Consider the following 17,625-nt stretch of genomic DNA (forward strand, 5'->3'; position numbering starts at 1 on the left):
CAATGATGAGCTCATTTGCTGATGGTTCTAGGCTTGGAGGTTTGAGGGAAACACAGTATCGACTGTCATCTGCCATCAAAAGTGTCAAAAAGTGCAGATTGGAACAGCATTTTGTCATAGTCAGCTATAGAAAATAAGGACCAAAATACAAAAGTTTATCAACAATTTCAGTTTATCAGCATTATGAGCTGCACGGTCCAGCAAAATGTGTTATCCCATTTCTTGTTATCACAGTGTGTTATTGCTCTCTATGTGGCATCTATCTGACAATGTTGCATTATGTGACATCACTCCATCATAAAAGTGTTGGACTAAATGTCGGACTGCCACTGATGTGCCATCACCTTGAGGGTTTGTTCCATCATTAGTAGATTCAGGCGTGTTTAGTTAATATCGCACGCATTTCAAAATAAAATATGCATAAATGTTAGTCATTTTTCAGGATGGATGAAACAATCACTGCTTGTAATTATTTTGTTATTATTATTTATAATTGTGGAGTAAACGCATACTCTTTTTCAGATTGTTGGGCAAACACATAAAGATGTGACCATATGCAAGTCATATGATTAATTCACCCTCAGTGGATACAAAAGAGTTTTAGATTTCCTCAGAACCAGGAAGATTTATATTGAGTTAAAGATTTTAAACTCATATCAGTTATCTTATAAAAAAAGAGCATCATAGGAATTACATGTAAATACATGGTGATGCGGCCATGTATTGCTGCCATAAAGAGGGTCGAAGAATTGTCTTCCCATGATGGACAAAAAGTTTAGTGATTAGTCACACAAAGCCAAGAGAGAAAGAATGAGGAGTCGTGTACAATCCAAAGTTTAAGTTTACAGCTGAGGTTATGTTGGGACATGGTCAAATATGTGATGCTTCACCCTGTTCTTCTGGAAATGGATGAGTGAAGGACAGTTGGCATTGTCCTAACATGGTTTATATCTCAGCTCCTTAGAGAGTTAAACACTTTTTCATGTGGTGAAGCATTTTCCTATCTGTTGATGACTGGTCTCTTCCAGGATGACAATGGCCTAATCCATAAGGTGAATGGTTCGCTTACCATGAAAATGATTTAAATGATATACTGTGATCATCTAAGTCATTAGGTTACAGCCCAATTGTATGCGTAAGACATATACTTCAGTGAAAGAGAGCAACGCTCATCACTAGGAACAAAACACCAGATTCTGTTACTTTTCTTTGGACAAATGATGTCAAATCTCTCCAGCACCTTTCCATTCGCGAACATTTCATCATTTCGGGTTCAAAGTTAGATAGGCAGCTGACCTTCATCTACCTTGGCATCAAATTTCAGTCCAGTTGGGGGCGGTAACACGCTTAAGGGTACACAAGGCATACAGAAGAAGTAAAATTTTTTGCGTCATCTCCGTTGCAGTACTACGGACAGTTGTGGCGCGAATCGCAGACGGCTAGCCTGCTGTGCGAATGTTTGTGTATGTAGACTGACGACTACACAGTGTGTTTCAGAAGTTTTGCTCGAGAGTTCTGTTATTACTAATCATGTCTCGTGTACTGAACTGTATTGTTGCTGTTTGCCCTGACATGGGCATTGGGAAAAACGGGACTTTGCCCTGGCATCCAATAAGGTTAAGGTAAGGTAAATAACTTGGTGAAATGTCAGCACACAATGTTTAGAAACACGCTTCGGCTGAGCAGCTACTTATTGTGTATCTCGGTAAATTTTGAAAATCGAGCGTTTGAGTGAATGAATCGGCAGTTCCCATATTAATGCAGATACTTCGTTTTATGATATAATTATGCAACGATTTTGCACCAGTAATGTTTCTGAATAACATTAACACGGGAGAAACGGCTGTCTGCATCTGAAACGAATAAATGCCAAATTACAACCCCGGTGACTAAAATATACGCATATTGAAACGAATTATGATTTTATTATGGTTTCCGACATCAGCTGACTGAATTTCTGTGCAAAGTCAAAGTACATAACTTAAGAGGTGGCTATTACGCCTGCGGTACACGTCGTAATAACAGCATGGTTATCCGAGCTTGTAAAACATTTAAAAGCAATTGCCTTTAAAAGAGAACTACACGTACCCAGCAGTGAAACTCAGGTGCACGTATATTATAACCTTACCCAGTACCACAGTACTGTTTATGATTATAACCTTTAAGGTGAACAGTGTGCACGTGGTTTTACTTGGATGTTGTGTAACAGTTTACCACACAGGTATTTCTAGCTGAGTTTTGAATGCTTTGCACGATGCTTATGTCATGTGCAGTGGAAATCTAGAAAAAGCAATCCTACAAATGATCTTTTAGATGGATCATCTTTCAGTACATGTCATTTCTCTCATGAACTTTCTTCACATTAAATAATTAGAATGTCATCCTCCCACACTGCGCTCCAGTTAATGCCTTTTTTTGTTCAAACACCTATTTTCTTGTTTTCACAGTAATGAATTCAAGCACTTTCAGAGGATGACAATGACTCCTACAGTTGAAGGTAAATAATTAAAGTGCTTAACAATGCTAAGCCATGATCTAATCAGTAATTTTATTAAAAAATGTACCCACATTTAAACAGACCAACTGAATTTTAATGGTGTCTGTATCTTTATGGCAGGGGACACTTAGTGCTATCTAAAACTGTCAGTTTTCTAGTCATGGACTGAGTCAGTTTATTTAAGGGATGTCTTATAATTTGAACACATTTAAGACAGATTTTTAATAATCGGGGCAGATTAGAACATCCATAAAGACGCGTGCTTCCTCTTGCTGCAGGTAAAAAGAATGTGGTTATAATGGGACGGAAAACGTGGTTCTCGATACCCGCCCAAAATCGACCTCTCAAAAACAGGATCAATGTTGTCCTCAGCAGAGAGTTAAAGTAAGACACAGTATCTCTGTTGTTTACATCTGTCATCATGAGGCTACATCCAGTGCAGTTGTCCCTATTGTGAAGTTCAGGTTTGGTAAGAGTGCCTTGCCGGTGTGTCCACAGGACACCACCAGAGGGCGCCCACTATCTCGCGTCAGATTTGAGTTCAGCTCTCCACCTGCTGGACACACCAGATATTACAGCTCAAGCAGATCAAGTCTGGATTATTGGAGGCAGTTCATTGTACAAGGTGAGAAACTCAGCACTGGGTGTCCGACTGTAGAGCTACCGACAACAACAGCAAATATCAGACTGGAGATGCATGCTAGAGAGGTATATAATCATGGTACCGGGTACTGATAAAGAGAGAGGAAAGAAAAGATTTTCATATTTTTTTTTCTACTGATGGCGCCTGTAGAAATAAATTATTACAAAGAGAGAGGCAGAAATCGAAAGCACACACAAAGTACATATAGAGTAAAATTTTTTGTATTTCAGTAAAATTAATTTAATACCCAACACAGCAAACACATACACAGGCAGTAGCCTGATTCTTCTTAAAAAAAAAAAAAAAGGAAAAAATAAAAAATTAAAACCAGAGCAGGAGATATAAAACATATGGGATCTTAGTCGACTAACAGGGCAAATGTAAGACAGGGTTTTCAAACGTGCCACGTCCTCCTTTTCTCCACACCACAAGCACAGAGCTTTTAAAAGCTAATGCACATGTGACTCGCAGGTGTACCAAATCACATGACTGGTCTAGCCAATCAGAGGCCAGTAATTTTTTTTTTTTTTTTTTTTTTTTTTTTACAAATAGAAGCAATACTTTGAAAATGAATTCTGGGCAGGTGTCGATGTCATGATTAAGAAAATGACATAACAGTAAATGAATGTCAAAATGAGGATCTTCCAGTACTGAAAACACTGAGTAAAATTGCTGGAGGTGAAGATGCCTCCGTGTCACACACACACACACATTCTTATATACACAGATGTGAGAAGATAGTACTCCCACTTGAAGACCTTCCCTGTATTTTCTCAACCACATTTTATTTTTTTCAATGTCTTTTTTACATCCATATTTCTCTTTTTACACTCATCCTTTTCAATTTCTGATTTCTCTTTCTGTTCATGGTAATCTGAACACACCTGTCTGGAATCCTCTTGTGCTAATGAGCTGCAGATTTTCAACATAATTATATTATTAATGAGAAAATCTTTGTAGTGGAAATTCACAGAACTGAACTGAAGCAGCAACAGCTGTTAGACCTCTCAAAACACAGACACACACACTCTCACACACACATACACACACACACACACACACACTCTCACTCGCACTCATCAGCCCTGCTTTTCTGCATGACTAAATGATACACGCACGCGGCACACACAAATGCAGACTCACTCTCCACTGACAGTCGCCATGGAGACTATGTCGCTCAAGGACACATTGACAACAGACTTTTCGGCCTCACTTCCTCCCTCCCCACCGGTCAATCTCTCTCTGTCTCTATCTGTACATCTCTCTCATCCTCCCTTGTTCTCTTTAGACCTTTTTATAATCGTGCCTTGTCACCGCTTATTGTCGCACTTCCCATGTGGTTCCAATAGGAGGCGATGGAGAGCCCAGGCCACCGTCGACTGTTTGTGACAAGAATACTGCAGCAGTTTGACTGCGACACTTTCATACCAGACATTAACATGGAGAAGTATCGCCTTCTGCCTGAGTGAGTGGAACACACACCAAACACACTTTAGACCCCTGTGCTCACCTGTGCCGGCACGTTATCGGAGGATGGATCCCCTGTTTTTGTTTGTTTGCATCGTGTTTGCCGATTAAAACAAACCTTGAGAAATGACGGTTTTAGCATTCTCTCCAGTCACGATGGGTGAGTTTCAAGGTTCAACCTCAGCTGTAAACGCAGGGAGTATATGAGGTCAGGGTTTGGCCCTCGGCGGCAATGACGATAATGTAAGCATCTCGAAACTCATCTCTCACAGCTGGTGGAATGCATTAAATCCCATTCAGTAGGCGCACATTAAAGCGAGAACAAAATAGCTTGGACAGGAAAAAAAAAAAAACCCCCAAGTAATTCAGGTCTGACAAAACGAAGAGCTACAGAACACAAAAAATAACTAAAAAAAAAAAAAAATAAGATGGTGTATAATGCACAGAATAACTGCATTTTTTTCAGCCTTAGCCTGTCATTAGCAGAAATACCTCTTCTGACCACTGTTGTTAAGAGTTGAGTTTTACAAATGTCAAATGTAAATATCTGTTTGTGCTTTTATACTGAAGCCTGTGTTCAAAGGAATATGCATAAACAGCCGTGCAGATAAAGAGAGACGCTCTCCCTCTCTCTCTCTTTTTACATTTAAATCTAAATGGTCTTACTGGCAGACGAATAGACAGCTCGTTCCTGCGTTTTACCTTAACGGACTGAAGAACGGCTAAATGAACAAAGAAGAAAGAGGCATGAAAATCTCTGGTTACGTAAAACCGGCCTTTATTTGAAAGTAGTCGTGTTTTCAAATGTCAGGTCAGTCCACTCAATAGTAATTTCAATGGTTTTTTAAAAAGGCTCTTGGACACAAACCACTTGTGTTGGACATTATACAGTGGCGCGATTTCACCAGAGATCACAAGTGCTGGGTATTCTCACACTGCAGTGTTACCACAGAACAGTGACATGCCAGCTTCTTTACGGATCACACACGAAAAAAAAAAACAATTAGAGGGAAATAGAGGTTCATCTGCACAATTCTTACTTTTACTGGTTTTGTGCACGTACATAGACGTATCTTTGACATTGATATCACTGTTTATACAGGGGCTAGTTCATTCACATTTCTGGATGTAAGGTGTGCTGCCACCATGGCTACTCAGCAGGACAGACTGTTCAGTTAACCACCAGCGATTGCAAAAGAAAATGAAACTGAATTTTAGATGTATGGTTATTGCTGGCCATATCTTGGAAACACAGAGTGCAGGCAAAAGTAGTTACGGTTGTCTGTCTCTTTCTCTCTCTGTTTTTCTCTCTCTCTCTTTCTCTCTCTCTCTTTAGCTTCCCTGGAATTCCCACAGGTGTGCAGGAGGAGAACGGTCTTAAGTACCATTTTGAAGTTTACGAGAGTGTTCGCCACTGAACACATTCAAATGAAAGAGTGGAGGAAAACTTTTAAAGACATTTTCATAAATCTGGTGGCTTTTCCTGAAAGAATGAACATATGTCACAGACATACATTGCAATGCACATCAGTGCAGAAGTTTCGAGAAAATATACTTTTTTTTTTTTTTCTTCATTATTTTTCCATTTTGTTCAACATATCAGACTGTATTCTTAGACTCTGATGCTTGATAGGTTAGCATCTACTGTGTTTGGATTTCTGTTTGGGAATTAATGGCAGTTTTGTGACAAACTGTGACATTAAAAACGAATGGTTAATTTCATCTCTTTCCTTGGTCTCATCTTTTGCTTCTTCCTGTCAATACAACATGTGTAAACTGTCTTTAAACAACCGAAAGGTCCACCTTTTCATTGGTTTTGTTTTGTTATCTTCCATTATTTTCCCTTGTGCATGTATACAGATCCCGTGTCTTCTCCGTGTTCAGGACGAGCTGGTTGAAGCCGCGGCAGCTCCGGCTGCCTCGAGCGCTAGCTGACTACTTCGTTCCTGCCGTAATACAAAATGAATATTCATACGCTTCATCTGAAAAGCTAATTAAGGCGCTTCACTTGCTTGTCAACATCGTGGAGTTTCGCGTTTGATATCAGACACCAGAAAGGTTATGTCACACACGCGCACGCACACACACACACACACACACTTGAAGCACTGTTGAAACGGTAGGTGAGGATGTAATCAAAACTAACCTTTGAGTTTGATTGGCTTGAGCCCCGGCAGTGCAGGTGTACGCGGAGCCTAATTTCCTCTTGATTGACACTCCTCTCTGCCCTTCAAGTGGCTCTTTGGATCTAATTTCAGGTGGAACCATTACCCTGTGATTAGTGCGTTCCCAACCACTCTGCCGACCCCGTGTGTTACCCGGGGTTAGCATTAGCATTGCAGATAAAGAGATAAAGAAACTATTGTGATCGAGGAAGGGATGCAGGGCGTTCTCTGGCCAAATTTTCTGTCTCAGAAAGACCGAAGGGCTAGAAAGATAAACAACTGACGGCCGTTTTAATTAATGCCAGTCTTTGCTTCTTCTCTTTGCTTTGCCTATGGTGTGTCATATAATACAGTTTTGATGTTGTAACATTTTCCTAACTAACTTACTGAGATGCAACAGATATTTTAGCGTTGATAATGCCATTCTCTGTGCATTCAAAGCCTTAAAAGAAACACTGAAGTTCTTTTGTTTTGTTTTTTTCCCCATAGTGTGCACTAGCTTGAAAGCCTTCTCCTCTTAGACCCTTTTAAATCTCTCTCTCTCTCTCTCTCTTCCCTGGCCGCCCTGTGTGTTGCATCATCATTGTTTAGTGGTCAGTTACAGTGACTCAGGTCCAATTAAACTAATCAATACCGGATGGTCTGGCTGACTGAAATCACACAGGTGATAACGTAATGCAAGAGTAGTTTCATCTAAACACTGGCGAGAGAGACTGATGACCTCAACGTGATGGCAAAGAAACAGGCAAGCTACCTGCGTAACCAAAAAAAAAAAACTCTCTAAAACTACGAGCTTTCTAACTTCCTCTTTCGCAGGACTGATTGCTGACTGACGTTCGCTGTGCGGAGACTACCGTCACCTTTCTCTATTAAACCTTTTCTGTCTGTCTCTCTCTCACACACACACACTCTACCTCCCTCCCCTCCTCTCTCTCTCTCCTGTGCTCTATAGTGTGAGAGAGACTGCTTGCTGGCAAACCTGAGAGCTTACACACCTGTTTCCCTCTCTCTCTCTCTCTCTCTCTCTCTCTGTCTGTCTGTCTGTCTGTCTGTCTGTCTTTCCCTCTCTCTTTCTGTTTATTCTGTGTGTTAATTCACTCTTCACATAAGTGTCTGCCTCTTGTGCTGGATTACTTGTGTTAGGCAGATATGAGATGCCAGAGGATCAACCTGCAGCTGGTCTGACAGAGAGAAGAAGTGACTCTCACTAACACACAGGTACGTTCATGCTTTTTCATATTCATGTCTCTGAAATGCATTCGTTCACTGTGGACTCTCATTCTTTCTCTGTCTCCATCTCTGTCTCTGTTTCAACATGTTGTGGTCAACTGAGAAAAGCTTGTTTTCTCTTAATCTTGCCTCTTGACTTCTCCCTTTTGTGTGTGTACAGCACTCTCAGTTCCCAATTCTTCTGTCAAGTAAATCTTTTTTGTTTTGCTTTTGGTTCTGTTTAATATAGTTCTGAATATGAAGCTAACAGAATATTGGTGTGGTGAAAATGAGTTGTTGCTTTGTTGTCCTTATGCTGAAATGAACTTTGATGTGGGAGACTTTTTTTCTGTCATATGGCAAAACAGGAGTGTCCATGTTTCATTCTCAGTGCCATAAAAAATGTTTTGGACTCGCAAGAATTACATGTGACTGAAATTACATGCTTCAGATGAATTTAGATGTAGGAGTTTTGCGTCTGAATGCAACGCTATTTGCGGCCAGATGTCTTGATTTCTGATGACTGATACTTGTATGTGCACCAGTAATGTTGGGGTTGATGAAGCCTTTTTTTTTTTTAATCCTTAAGCTTTTGACCATGGTCACAAACAACTGCCTTTGATATGTTATTATGCAAAGATTACATTCAGAATCACCATGCTTCTAAATGCAAATACAAGTGCTACCATCTGAGACTTGCTTAAATTATATTCCACAATACCTGCACACCTCACATAGAGAGAGAGAGAGTGAAAGTGCAAAGCTTTTTACATAATTTTTCTGTGAGGGTCATTATGGCAGCCCTTCGGATTCAACACATGTGAAAAGGAATGCCCGCTTTTATACACACACACACACAGATGCACATAACAGTGAAATCCAAAGCCGCCTATTCTAGAAGAAATGATCTGTGTGAAATATTCATGAAATCTAATTTCTCGTAAAAGCTCTCAACCTTTTGATTTTTTTTTTGTTTGTTTGTTTGGTTGGTTTTTTTGCAATCATAACACCTATATTTTAGTTGGTACCCTGAGTCCCTTTGTCCAGTATCCTATTGGATAATTCAAAACTATCAACAGATCACAGAGACAGGGGGAGTCTCTTTAACAACCTTGAGACAGGTGTTGGGCAATAATAAAACCACAAAGGTCAACACGCAATGGAAATACAGCATTACGTGATTTCTCTTAAATCAACACAGGCGTCATTCTTGATTGCTTTCATGGTAAAAACACACTCCATGCACTGTGCAGTCCATGTTTTCTCTTTGCTCTTTACCATGGGGTTGAACTATCATTAAGTATTCTCTCTGTTTGGAGACCGATTGAAGACCCGGGCAGGGTACACAAAGCGTGAGGGCTGGCATTAAATGCCAACCCGGGGAGTTTCTCAGCTTTAGCCACGAGAGCCGCGATGTCCCGCCGTTAGCATTTGTGCGCGCATGTGTTCTCGGCCAATCAAAAGCACGGTTTCTGTCTGCGCAGCCTGGCAAACACTTTTTTTTTTTTTTTATCTTCAGCTGCTCTAATGGAGCTACTAAAACGCCATTAGTACCTCGGTACAGCATCAAAGGCAGCTGTGGTCCATCGTCGAGCAGTGCTGCTAAAGACTAACTTACAGAGACACGGACAAATTGTGTTGAGAACGCGCAAAAATGTGACTGTTTCGACAGCTATGACAAAACTGCTCTGTAAACTGAGGGGTCAAATAAACCGCTGCTCCAGTGTTTGTGTCTGATGTACAAGTCCTTTAGATCAAGTCCCTGAGAAGCTTTCCCAGGTGCAGACGGTCGCCTTGAGAATGTTAGGCTTTAACTCGCTGTTTTTTCTTTTCCGAAAGAGTGCCTTAACTATTCGTCCTCCTCCTACACACATTAGCCTGCACTTCATCACTGTTTCTCTATTAAATATGTATTTATAAATCTGGCAGACGCAGTAACAGACACACACACTCTCTCTCTCACGCACCTTTCTCCCTCCCTCCCTCTTTTTTTTTTTCCTTTCTCTCTCTATGCCTTGATCGAACTAGAACCTAACATTCCACTTTGCTCTGAAAATGCATAGAGAGATGGGAAAACAAGGCCACAAGTACAATAGCGCTTTTCAACCACGTGTCGTCATTTAGTTCAGCCAAGTGCGGAGGAGTTTGCCAATCTTTTTTTTTTTTTTTTTTTTTTAAAAAAAGAAAACTCTGCAGTACCAAAGCACTTTAGACAACAGACTGACAGCTGCTGGGGCAGGGTTGGAATGAATGAAGCCAAGACTCAACCCTCATTTGAGTCTATTTCTTTTTCTGTGATTAATTTCTGATTAAAATACACACACAGTGAGGTAATGCGCTGACTGTGTTGCATAATTTTCAACATCAAAGGACATTGGATAGTTTGTGGTTAAAGAATGAATAGAATCAAAGAAAGGTGGCTGGGGGGTGGGGAGATCATCTTGTACTCAGGTTGGTTACTGATAAGGAGTGTTATACAATAAGGATTAGATAACCCATTCAGTTCTATTGCATCTTCGCATTAAGTGCCACCTACATAGTCGTCACAACAAACATCTTCAATGCATGACAGAGAGAGAGAGAGAGTGTGTGACATACTGATGAGATGCAGGCACACATGTGTGTTACATTATAAAGTCTATACAATTCCCCTCTTCATATGAATGGAACCTAGAATAGCTCAAACTCCAGCCTGCGAGCACAATGACTGAAAAGCTTCAGGAATTCTTGGGCTATGTGTTGATTTCTGAGTCAGTTCTCATTGTGTTTCTTAAAGGTCAAATGTTAGGATTGGTCAGTTACATGGACGTGGTCTGTGACCTTCCTCCCTCAAAGGCTTTGTTCCTGTGAGACTTTTTCTCAAATCTAATTCAGCTTTACCAGCTCTTGTTAGCTAAACAGGATGCGCTTATTTGGAGTTGCCACCCCCTCAGGGTTAGTCACTCAGATCCAGGGCAAGTGCCAAAGCACCACATCTTCAACCTCCTGTTTCTCACCGTCCTTCCCCACAGGGTCCAGATCAGAGGCCCTTGATGCTTCATTGACCAATGGTCCTGTGATCCTTGGTTGACTCTGTTGGTCAAAAACACCACGAGGTCATGGAGGAGGCCACAGAGGTGCGCACGGATGGCAACTCCCTCCTTAAAGCCGTCTACCTCTGCCGCCTGCGGCTAACGAGGCTACTGCTAGAGGGCGGAGCTTACATTAACGAGAGTAATGAACGCGGAGAGACTCCGCTCATGGTTGCCTGTAAGACACACCACAGCGACGCTCAAAGCGTACCCAAATCGAAGATCGTCAGGTGCGTATCGTTTAAGATGCAGATTAGTGCAAGTCTTTAACTTGTGTGATTTAAAACAGAAGAGTGTTATTCAAACTGAGTGAAGTCTTCAGAGCCAACCAGAAAGCAATGCGCAAGAGTAAACCGTTACTTAACCATGAGAATGATAATTGCAGTAGACAACAACACTGGGCTGACACAAGCTTGAACAGACAACAGTGATATCGAGCTTTCATTCAGCTTCCACATGAGGTTCCGTTGCTTCTTCTGACAATACGACACAGTCCGTTTTTATTCTCCTTGGTACAGGATCAAGTACAAAGACTTTTGAGAAAGGAATCCAAGGTCAGACTTTCAGCTAGTTGTACGGAACTTAAAGTTAAAAAATATATATATTTTTGGGCAGAATATATCCATTGGCCATGAAATAGACCAAAGTAATTTTGTCTTGTCAGCATCACTGGTGTTGGCAGTATCATTAAGCTGATAAATTGCTTGTTTCTGACCTTTTAGGTACTTGCTGGAGAGTGGTGCAGACCCAAACATCCAGGACAAGTCTGGAAAGACAGCTCTTATGCATGCCTGTGTGGAGCGGGCCGGGGAGGAGGTCCTGTCCCTGTTGTTGTCTAGTGGAGCTGATCCAAGTCTGGAGGACCACTCTGGTTCCTCTGCCCTAGTGTATGCGGTCAATGCTGGGGACAAAGACGTCCTGAGAGTCCTTCTGGATGCTTGCAAGGCCAAAGGCAAAGAGGTCATAATCATCACCACCGACAAACTTCCCTCTGGACGACAGATGACCAAACAGTACCTAAATGTGCCTCCTCCTCCAGATCTGGAGGATCGGTTGCACTGCACCTCAGCAGCTTGCATGTCCCCGTCCGAAATCCAACTCTGTACCTCTCACCACCCTACGCCAAGCCCCCCTCCTGAGACCCAGCTCTTCCAGCGGAGAGACGACCAGAGCCTGGGTTCTTCCGCCACGACTACGGCGTCCAAACCCAGTTCGCCAACTCGCGACCCAAGCACGCTACGATCAGTGGGGGTGGCCAAGCTTCTCCACTTGCAGAGGCTCCATTCAGAACCGTGGTTGAAGATTCCTCCATCTCTCCTCCTGCAGCATAGCAAAACCTCGTCCTTGACGGAGGAACTTCAGGACATCACACCCGAGGAGGAACGATTGTTCGGCTTCAACAGGCACTATTTCCCACGACGCGCCATGCCCGTGTCCCGCCACCAGAGCATAGATGTTAAAGATGCTGCGGGGTTGCTGAAGGCTCTGGAGCAGGCGGCTGAGCCTGAGAGAGACGAGGGAACCGACGCCATCGTGGGCGGCCGCAAAATGTCTTGCGAGGGGCTGCCTTTACCGCACTCCTCTTCTCATCACAACCTGGGGGGCGCCGCTGAACCCGCTCCCGTTGAGAAAGATCTGGACTGCCTACCGAACCTGGCCGTGTCCAGCCTGCGAAATGTCGTTCGCCGCAGAAACATAGGCATGGACCACTACAGCTCTGACTCGCAGCTGCCACAGTTCGGAAGCCAGCCTTCGGAAGACCTCAACAAAACTGGAAGTGGAGGTGCAGCGCTGCCTGAGAAACGGAAGCTGGTGTGCAGTCGCTCGTCGACCCTGTCTGGGTCAAGGGAATCGTTGGAAACCGTGGTGCAGAGACGGAGCCCAGCCATGCTGGAGCGAAGGGGTTCCGGCGCTCTCCTCCTTGACCACATTTCACAAACCAGGCCTGGCTACCTGCCGCCTCTAAATCCACACGCGCCCATTCCTGACATCAAAGTCAACACCAACTCCGCCTGCCAAAGCAGCGGGAGCAAGCTGGCAACAGTGCCGACCGGGGGCATTCCAGGGTCGAGGCATTTCATACCCTGCGCCCCAAGCCTGCCCAGGGACCTGAAGACGAAGAACACGCTGCTGCGTAGGCACTCAATGCAAACAGAACAAATCAAACAACTCGTCAACTTTGAGGAGATCTTTGGCCAATGAGAGAGAAACTGAGAGATAGACACGGACAGGAGACAACTGGATACTAGTGAACAACAAAAACCAATGACAATTATGTTGGGGAACAAACACCTTTTGGTTGTTGCCGTTAATCTAAGACGTTCTTGGTTAACACTGAATGCTGAATTCAGCTGATGATTCATAACAACACTGTGTTCTGTTTATTTTTTTCCCCAAGACTCTCTTGCAACAAAATTTAAAATCCAGCTACATTTTAAAACGACACACTAATGTTGAATAAATTACCATATATAATATTCATGTTTGGGTGATGTAATGTTGAGTCACTGAGTTGCATCTTTCTACAAAATTATTATACAAACATGCCAGTATGTTTCCCAGGTCTTCTCTGCAGAGTGTCTCCGTGCTGCTTCTTAATGGCTGAGCATTTTGTTATAAACTGTATTCCGTGTCTTTGCAGAAAATTTCTTTTCTTTCTTCTAGTATTTAACAAAACAAAAACTGCGGCCTTTGTGACTTAAAAATGCTGAATTTATCCAACACTGTGTCACCCATGGAAAATAAATGAATGAGAATATATCATTTTAGTGTTGTGATTTTAATATGCATAGAAAGCACATATGGAACATATACTTAATACTTCTATGACTTCATTAATAGTGTATGTTTCTCCCTTTAATACCTTATGGTTTCACTAAGCAGAAGAATGGTAAGTATAATAAAGCTTTGTGACATATTAAGATACTGAAACATGTTCAGCATTGATTGAGTACAAAAATTGGTCACACAGATGGGGTTTACAGATTGATAGAACCCATCAAACTGAATTACACAAAACACAAATCCAGGACATCGCTAAACTGAATAACTTAAAGCTATACACTCAGACAAGAAGTCATGAAGTTCCTGTAAGGTGTAACAGAGAGTATTAATTCTGTCCATTTCAGAGTGTCAAGGGATCCTCTTTCAGGAGTAGCCTGGCAATCCTTTAAACTGGCTGATCTGTGATTCTAGCAGATCATAGTAGATCCTGGTTCTGCTGAAGTTCTGCCTATAAGGCAAAAGATCTTTCACATCCAAAACGTCACTCTGTCCAGTCCAAATCGTCAAGCTGTACCTGAGAAAAACCCAAAGAGGTGACGTTTAACATCCTCTAACATAGTAGTAACATAAGCGAGCTATGACCATTTACAGAGATCTCTAACAACATCCATAAAACCTACTAAAGAAGACATAACGTTGAGTCAAACATGACACATATATTATTCCCTTAAACACACATACAAACACACACAGAGCCTTTAAAACTTTCTAGTGTATTTTTAACTGATGTAGACTAGTGTTAACTGGCTCCAGAGCTCTGTCACAATCTAAGGTGTCTCACCCTGCCTGTCAGGTAATTCCCAGCAAGAGAACGAAAATAAATGGAATTTGATGTACTCCTTCAGCTTGGAATGAGAGCTACATTAGCTTGCGCAGACACACGCAGAGGATGAATGACAGAAAGGAATGGTGGATTGAAGGAGAACGCAGGTGTGAAGAGGGGGATTAAAAAAAGCCCCTAATGTCTCTGTTTCATCCTCTTCTCTGTTGCCCGAGAGTGTTCTCTGAGGACACGCCAGTAAGACCTGCTCTGCATTGAAACCCCTCTCATGCCCTTCTGTAATCTCTGTCTACCCAACACACCTCAACAGACTCAACAGAATCAGCACCTCTGAAACAAACTTCACGCTTATTACAGAGTTGCTCGTACGACTCATAGTTAGGCTACATTCATAAATAAATATAATATATAAAAACACTATCAACGCTATCATACATATTATAATACCTGTTTTTTGAAACCTTATTTCTGCTTATTTACCTTACATTTACCCAACAGAATGCCAATGTGGCGAGGACCACATTGAAGGCCAATTAGCCACACCCACCAATCAGTGAGTCTCAAGTGTAATACAGCATGTGGTATTAACTCAAAGTGGGGTTGCCACTGATTCCGTAAAACATGGAATTCATGATACTCCCCTGTAACATTCTGCACCCCTTTTATGGAACGACTACAGTGCTACATGGAGTGTCTGATAGCAATTCTAATTCAGACGTGGGCATATTATCCAAGTAATGAGGCCTAAAAAAGGTATGAGTGAAATCTTGCAGGATGAGTGTTAGAGCTGTGAGGTGTCTACCTGTCAGACTGCTGAAGAAGCCACTGTAACTGTGGGAAGGACTGAGCCAGTAAGGAAGCTCGAACTGGGAAGGTGACTGGCTGCTTCAGGGTCTTACACACTGCCTCCATCTGATGTACCATTTCCCAGCTGTACCCTTTTGCCACGCGTGGGGCGAGACACACAGCACAGAGCCAGTGGTCAGTGATTAAGACCCATGAACCAGAATTTTAATTTGTCTTAGCTAGTTTACTAGCATGGCTACATTTTTTGCTAACGCTAATTTGATGCTAGTAAAACACTCATAATACATGTGACCTGTTCCATATTCATACCTGTAGTCATTGGTATCAGCAGCAACCCAAAAAAATTGGTAAAATATTGTAATTAAGAGTTAATATAAGTTAGTTAATTATGAATTTATAATCAAGGCTCTGCCCACCAGGGTTTTCTGTGTCCGGGGTCCAGCCAGTGGTCCATCCTAAGGACAGAACATCACTATCAGACGTTGGACCCACTGCAGCGATGAAGGCCTGGGGGTCTAGAGGAACCGCTTTCCCCCCAGGTCCTGGCAGAATGTCCGCATTAATCCACACCGGTCCTCGCAGCTGAGCGCGGACCTCCTGCAGCAGAGCTATGGATGGACCTACTGCAGCCAGGCTAGTTATGTTGTCATCATGAAACAAAAGTTAATTGACAAATGTAGAGTTAACTGACAAATGGTAGGCAAAATTACTCAGTTATGAAATTAGTCTTACACAAATAAGAGACTTTAACTCAGAGGAAAGGGTGTCTGTATAAACACATTTTATGTTTCAGAAATGAGACAAAACAGTGGTGAGATACACACCTTTTGAAATCTAGTTTTACTCCTTTGTCTGACGTTATGACCTGTGTGAGCCAGTCTCGCAGACTAATATCACTGTCCGTTTGTGGAGGATGTGCCATTATAGGTTCTACAGGATCAAGACCTCTGAGAAGAATATCGGCTTCAATCATATGCGCAGAGCCTTAAAAATACAGAAAAGGGAAATAAGACAAATAAAGAAATGGTGGGGCCGTTTTCAATGAGTTAGAATGATCGCATTATAAAGACAGTAAAATTCGACTTAGATAACAGTTTTAATGCTAAACCCAGAAAGTCCTGTAGTATCTTCCGTTGCCCTTGCAGGTGCTGAGCTGCATCAACCAAATCCTGTTTAGTTCACTTAATCTGGCTAACTGACCGACTCGATAATTGAAAATAATGGATGAACCACGCCATCTTCGTCTAAGAGATTCCATCGAAAACTCTTACTCTCAAGCGCTTCGGAGGTTTTGGATTGGCTGTTGGCAGCGTGGTACCACTCGATTTCTGCCGCATCCTTGTTTTGGATTCTGCCCTTCTGGAGAAAGTAGTCTAAAGTCTGGTCGCTCATTGCTTCTGTGAACAGTGTAACAACATGGAAATTGCTGTGACGAAGTATTCATTTACTCTTCACGAAATAAGTCGATTGTATAGTAAATTGTTATTAGACAAATGCATTCTTGACCTAAAGAGGAAAGGTTCTATATGCACTATAATTAGTGCAGTGCAACTTTTTAAATTAACCCTCCACTAGTATGGACTGCTAACCTTGTGCACAGCTTACCTGCTGAAGTGGACGGCATTCCAAGCTTAGAAAAACAAGCGATCCATATTGTCCACCCGGCAGTAATAATCACAGCACTTAGACAGAACCGATGCAGACTGCGTCTATTATTAACGCCCATCTAGAGTTGAAGTAATCACGAGTCAAGTTTCCTCATAAGGAGAAAAAAAAACAGAAGTTTTGTGGAGAGAAACTTCTGTTTCACACGGAAACATATAGTGACACGCCTCCGGTGTGGTGCAAGATGGGTAATATAGTCATTTAATCCTCTTCGTTACACGCGTCTCTAAGTAGTATATTTAATCTGAGAGCTGAAATGTTTTAACTGGAAGGAACCACTTTTATTACATAATTTTTCTTTATATCTTCAGTTATATACTAAACAATAGCTGGTTAAAATCACAATATAGAAACATCACATAAATTGAACAGCATGATATTTTTGATCATATGACCCAATTTTATTTGATGTTATTAAAGACAAAATTTCAAGATTTCACATACGCTTAAATGCTACAATAAAACATGTAATTGAAAAGCTGACTGACTCTCACAGACATAAAAGCTGACCTTACATACTTTGAAAATACATTCCT

At 41.9% G+C, this 17,625-nt stretch overlaps 3 protein-coding genes across 4 annotated transcripts; 2 read left to right on the forward strand and 1 right to left on the reverse strand.

Moving 5' to 3' along the window:
• Positions 1-1,429: 1,429 nt before the first annotated feature.
• dhfr (dihydrofolate reductase) lies at positions 1,430-6,142 on the forward strand. 2 transcript variants are annotated; one of them, XM_030791881.1, is made up of 6 exons: positions 1,430-1,622; positions 2,448-2,497; positions 2,776-2,881; positions 2,996-3,122; positions 4,490-4,605; positions 5,944-6,142. In XM_030791881.1, exons 1-6 carry the CDS (start codon positions 1,531-1,533, stop codon positions 6,023-6,025), a joined length of 573 nt encoding a protein of 190 aa, XP_030647741.1. In that variant the 5' UTR covers positions 1,430-1,530; the 3' UTR covers positions 6,026-6,142. The 2 variants fall into 2 exon arrangements, with proteins under 2 accessions (XP_030647741.1, XP_030647742.1); XM_030791882.1 differs by having other exon boundaries at positions 1,430-1,616.
• Positions 6,143-11,079: 4,937 nt separating this feature from the next.
• On the forward strand, positions 11,080-13,254 carry ankrd34bb (ankyrin repeat domain 34Bb). Its single transcript, XM_030791964.1, has 2 exons — positions 11,080-11,282; positions 11,775-13,254. Exons 1-2 carry the CDS (start codon positions 11,080-11,082, stop codon positions 13,252-13,254), a joined length of 1,683 nt encoding a protein of 560 aa, XP_030647824.1.
• A 906-nt stretch (positions 13,255-14,160) lies between these two features.
• Positions 14,161-17,150, reverse strand: fam151b (family with sequence similarity 151 member B). Its single transcript, XM_030791960.1, has 6 exons — positions 17,030-17,150; positions 16,696-16,821; positions 16,249-16,408; positions 15,841-16,058; positions 15,420-15,555; positions 14,161-14,350 (listed from the first exon to the last, which is right to left on the reverse strand). Exons 1-6 carry the CDS (start codon positions 17,148-17,150, stop codon positions 14,200-14,202), a joined length of 912 nt encoding a protein of 303 aa, XP_030647820.1. The 3' UTR covers positions 14,161-14,199.
• Between the last annotated feature and the right edge of the window lie 475 nt (positions 17,151-17,625).

The sequence above is a fragment of the Chanos chanos genome, chromosome 14 (assembly GCF_902362185.1).
Source record: "Chanos chanos chromosome 14, fChaCha1.1, whole genome shotgun sequence".
Classification (NCBI taxonomy): Eukaryota; Metazoa; Chordata; class Actinopteri; order Gonorynchiformes; family Chanidae; genus Chanos; species Chanos chanos.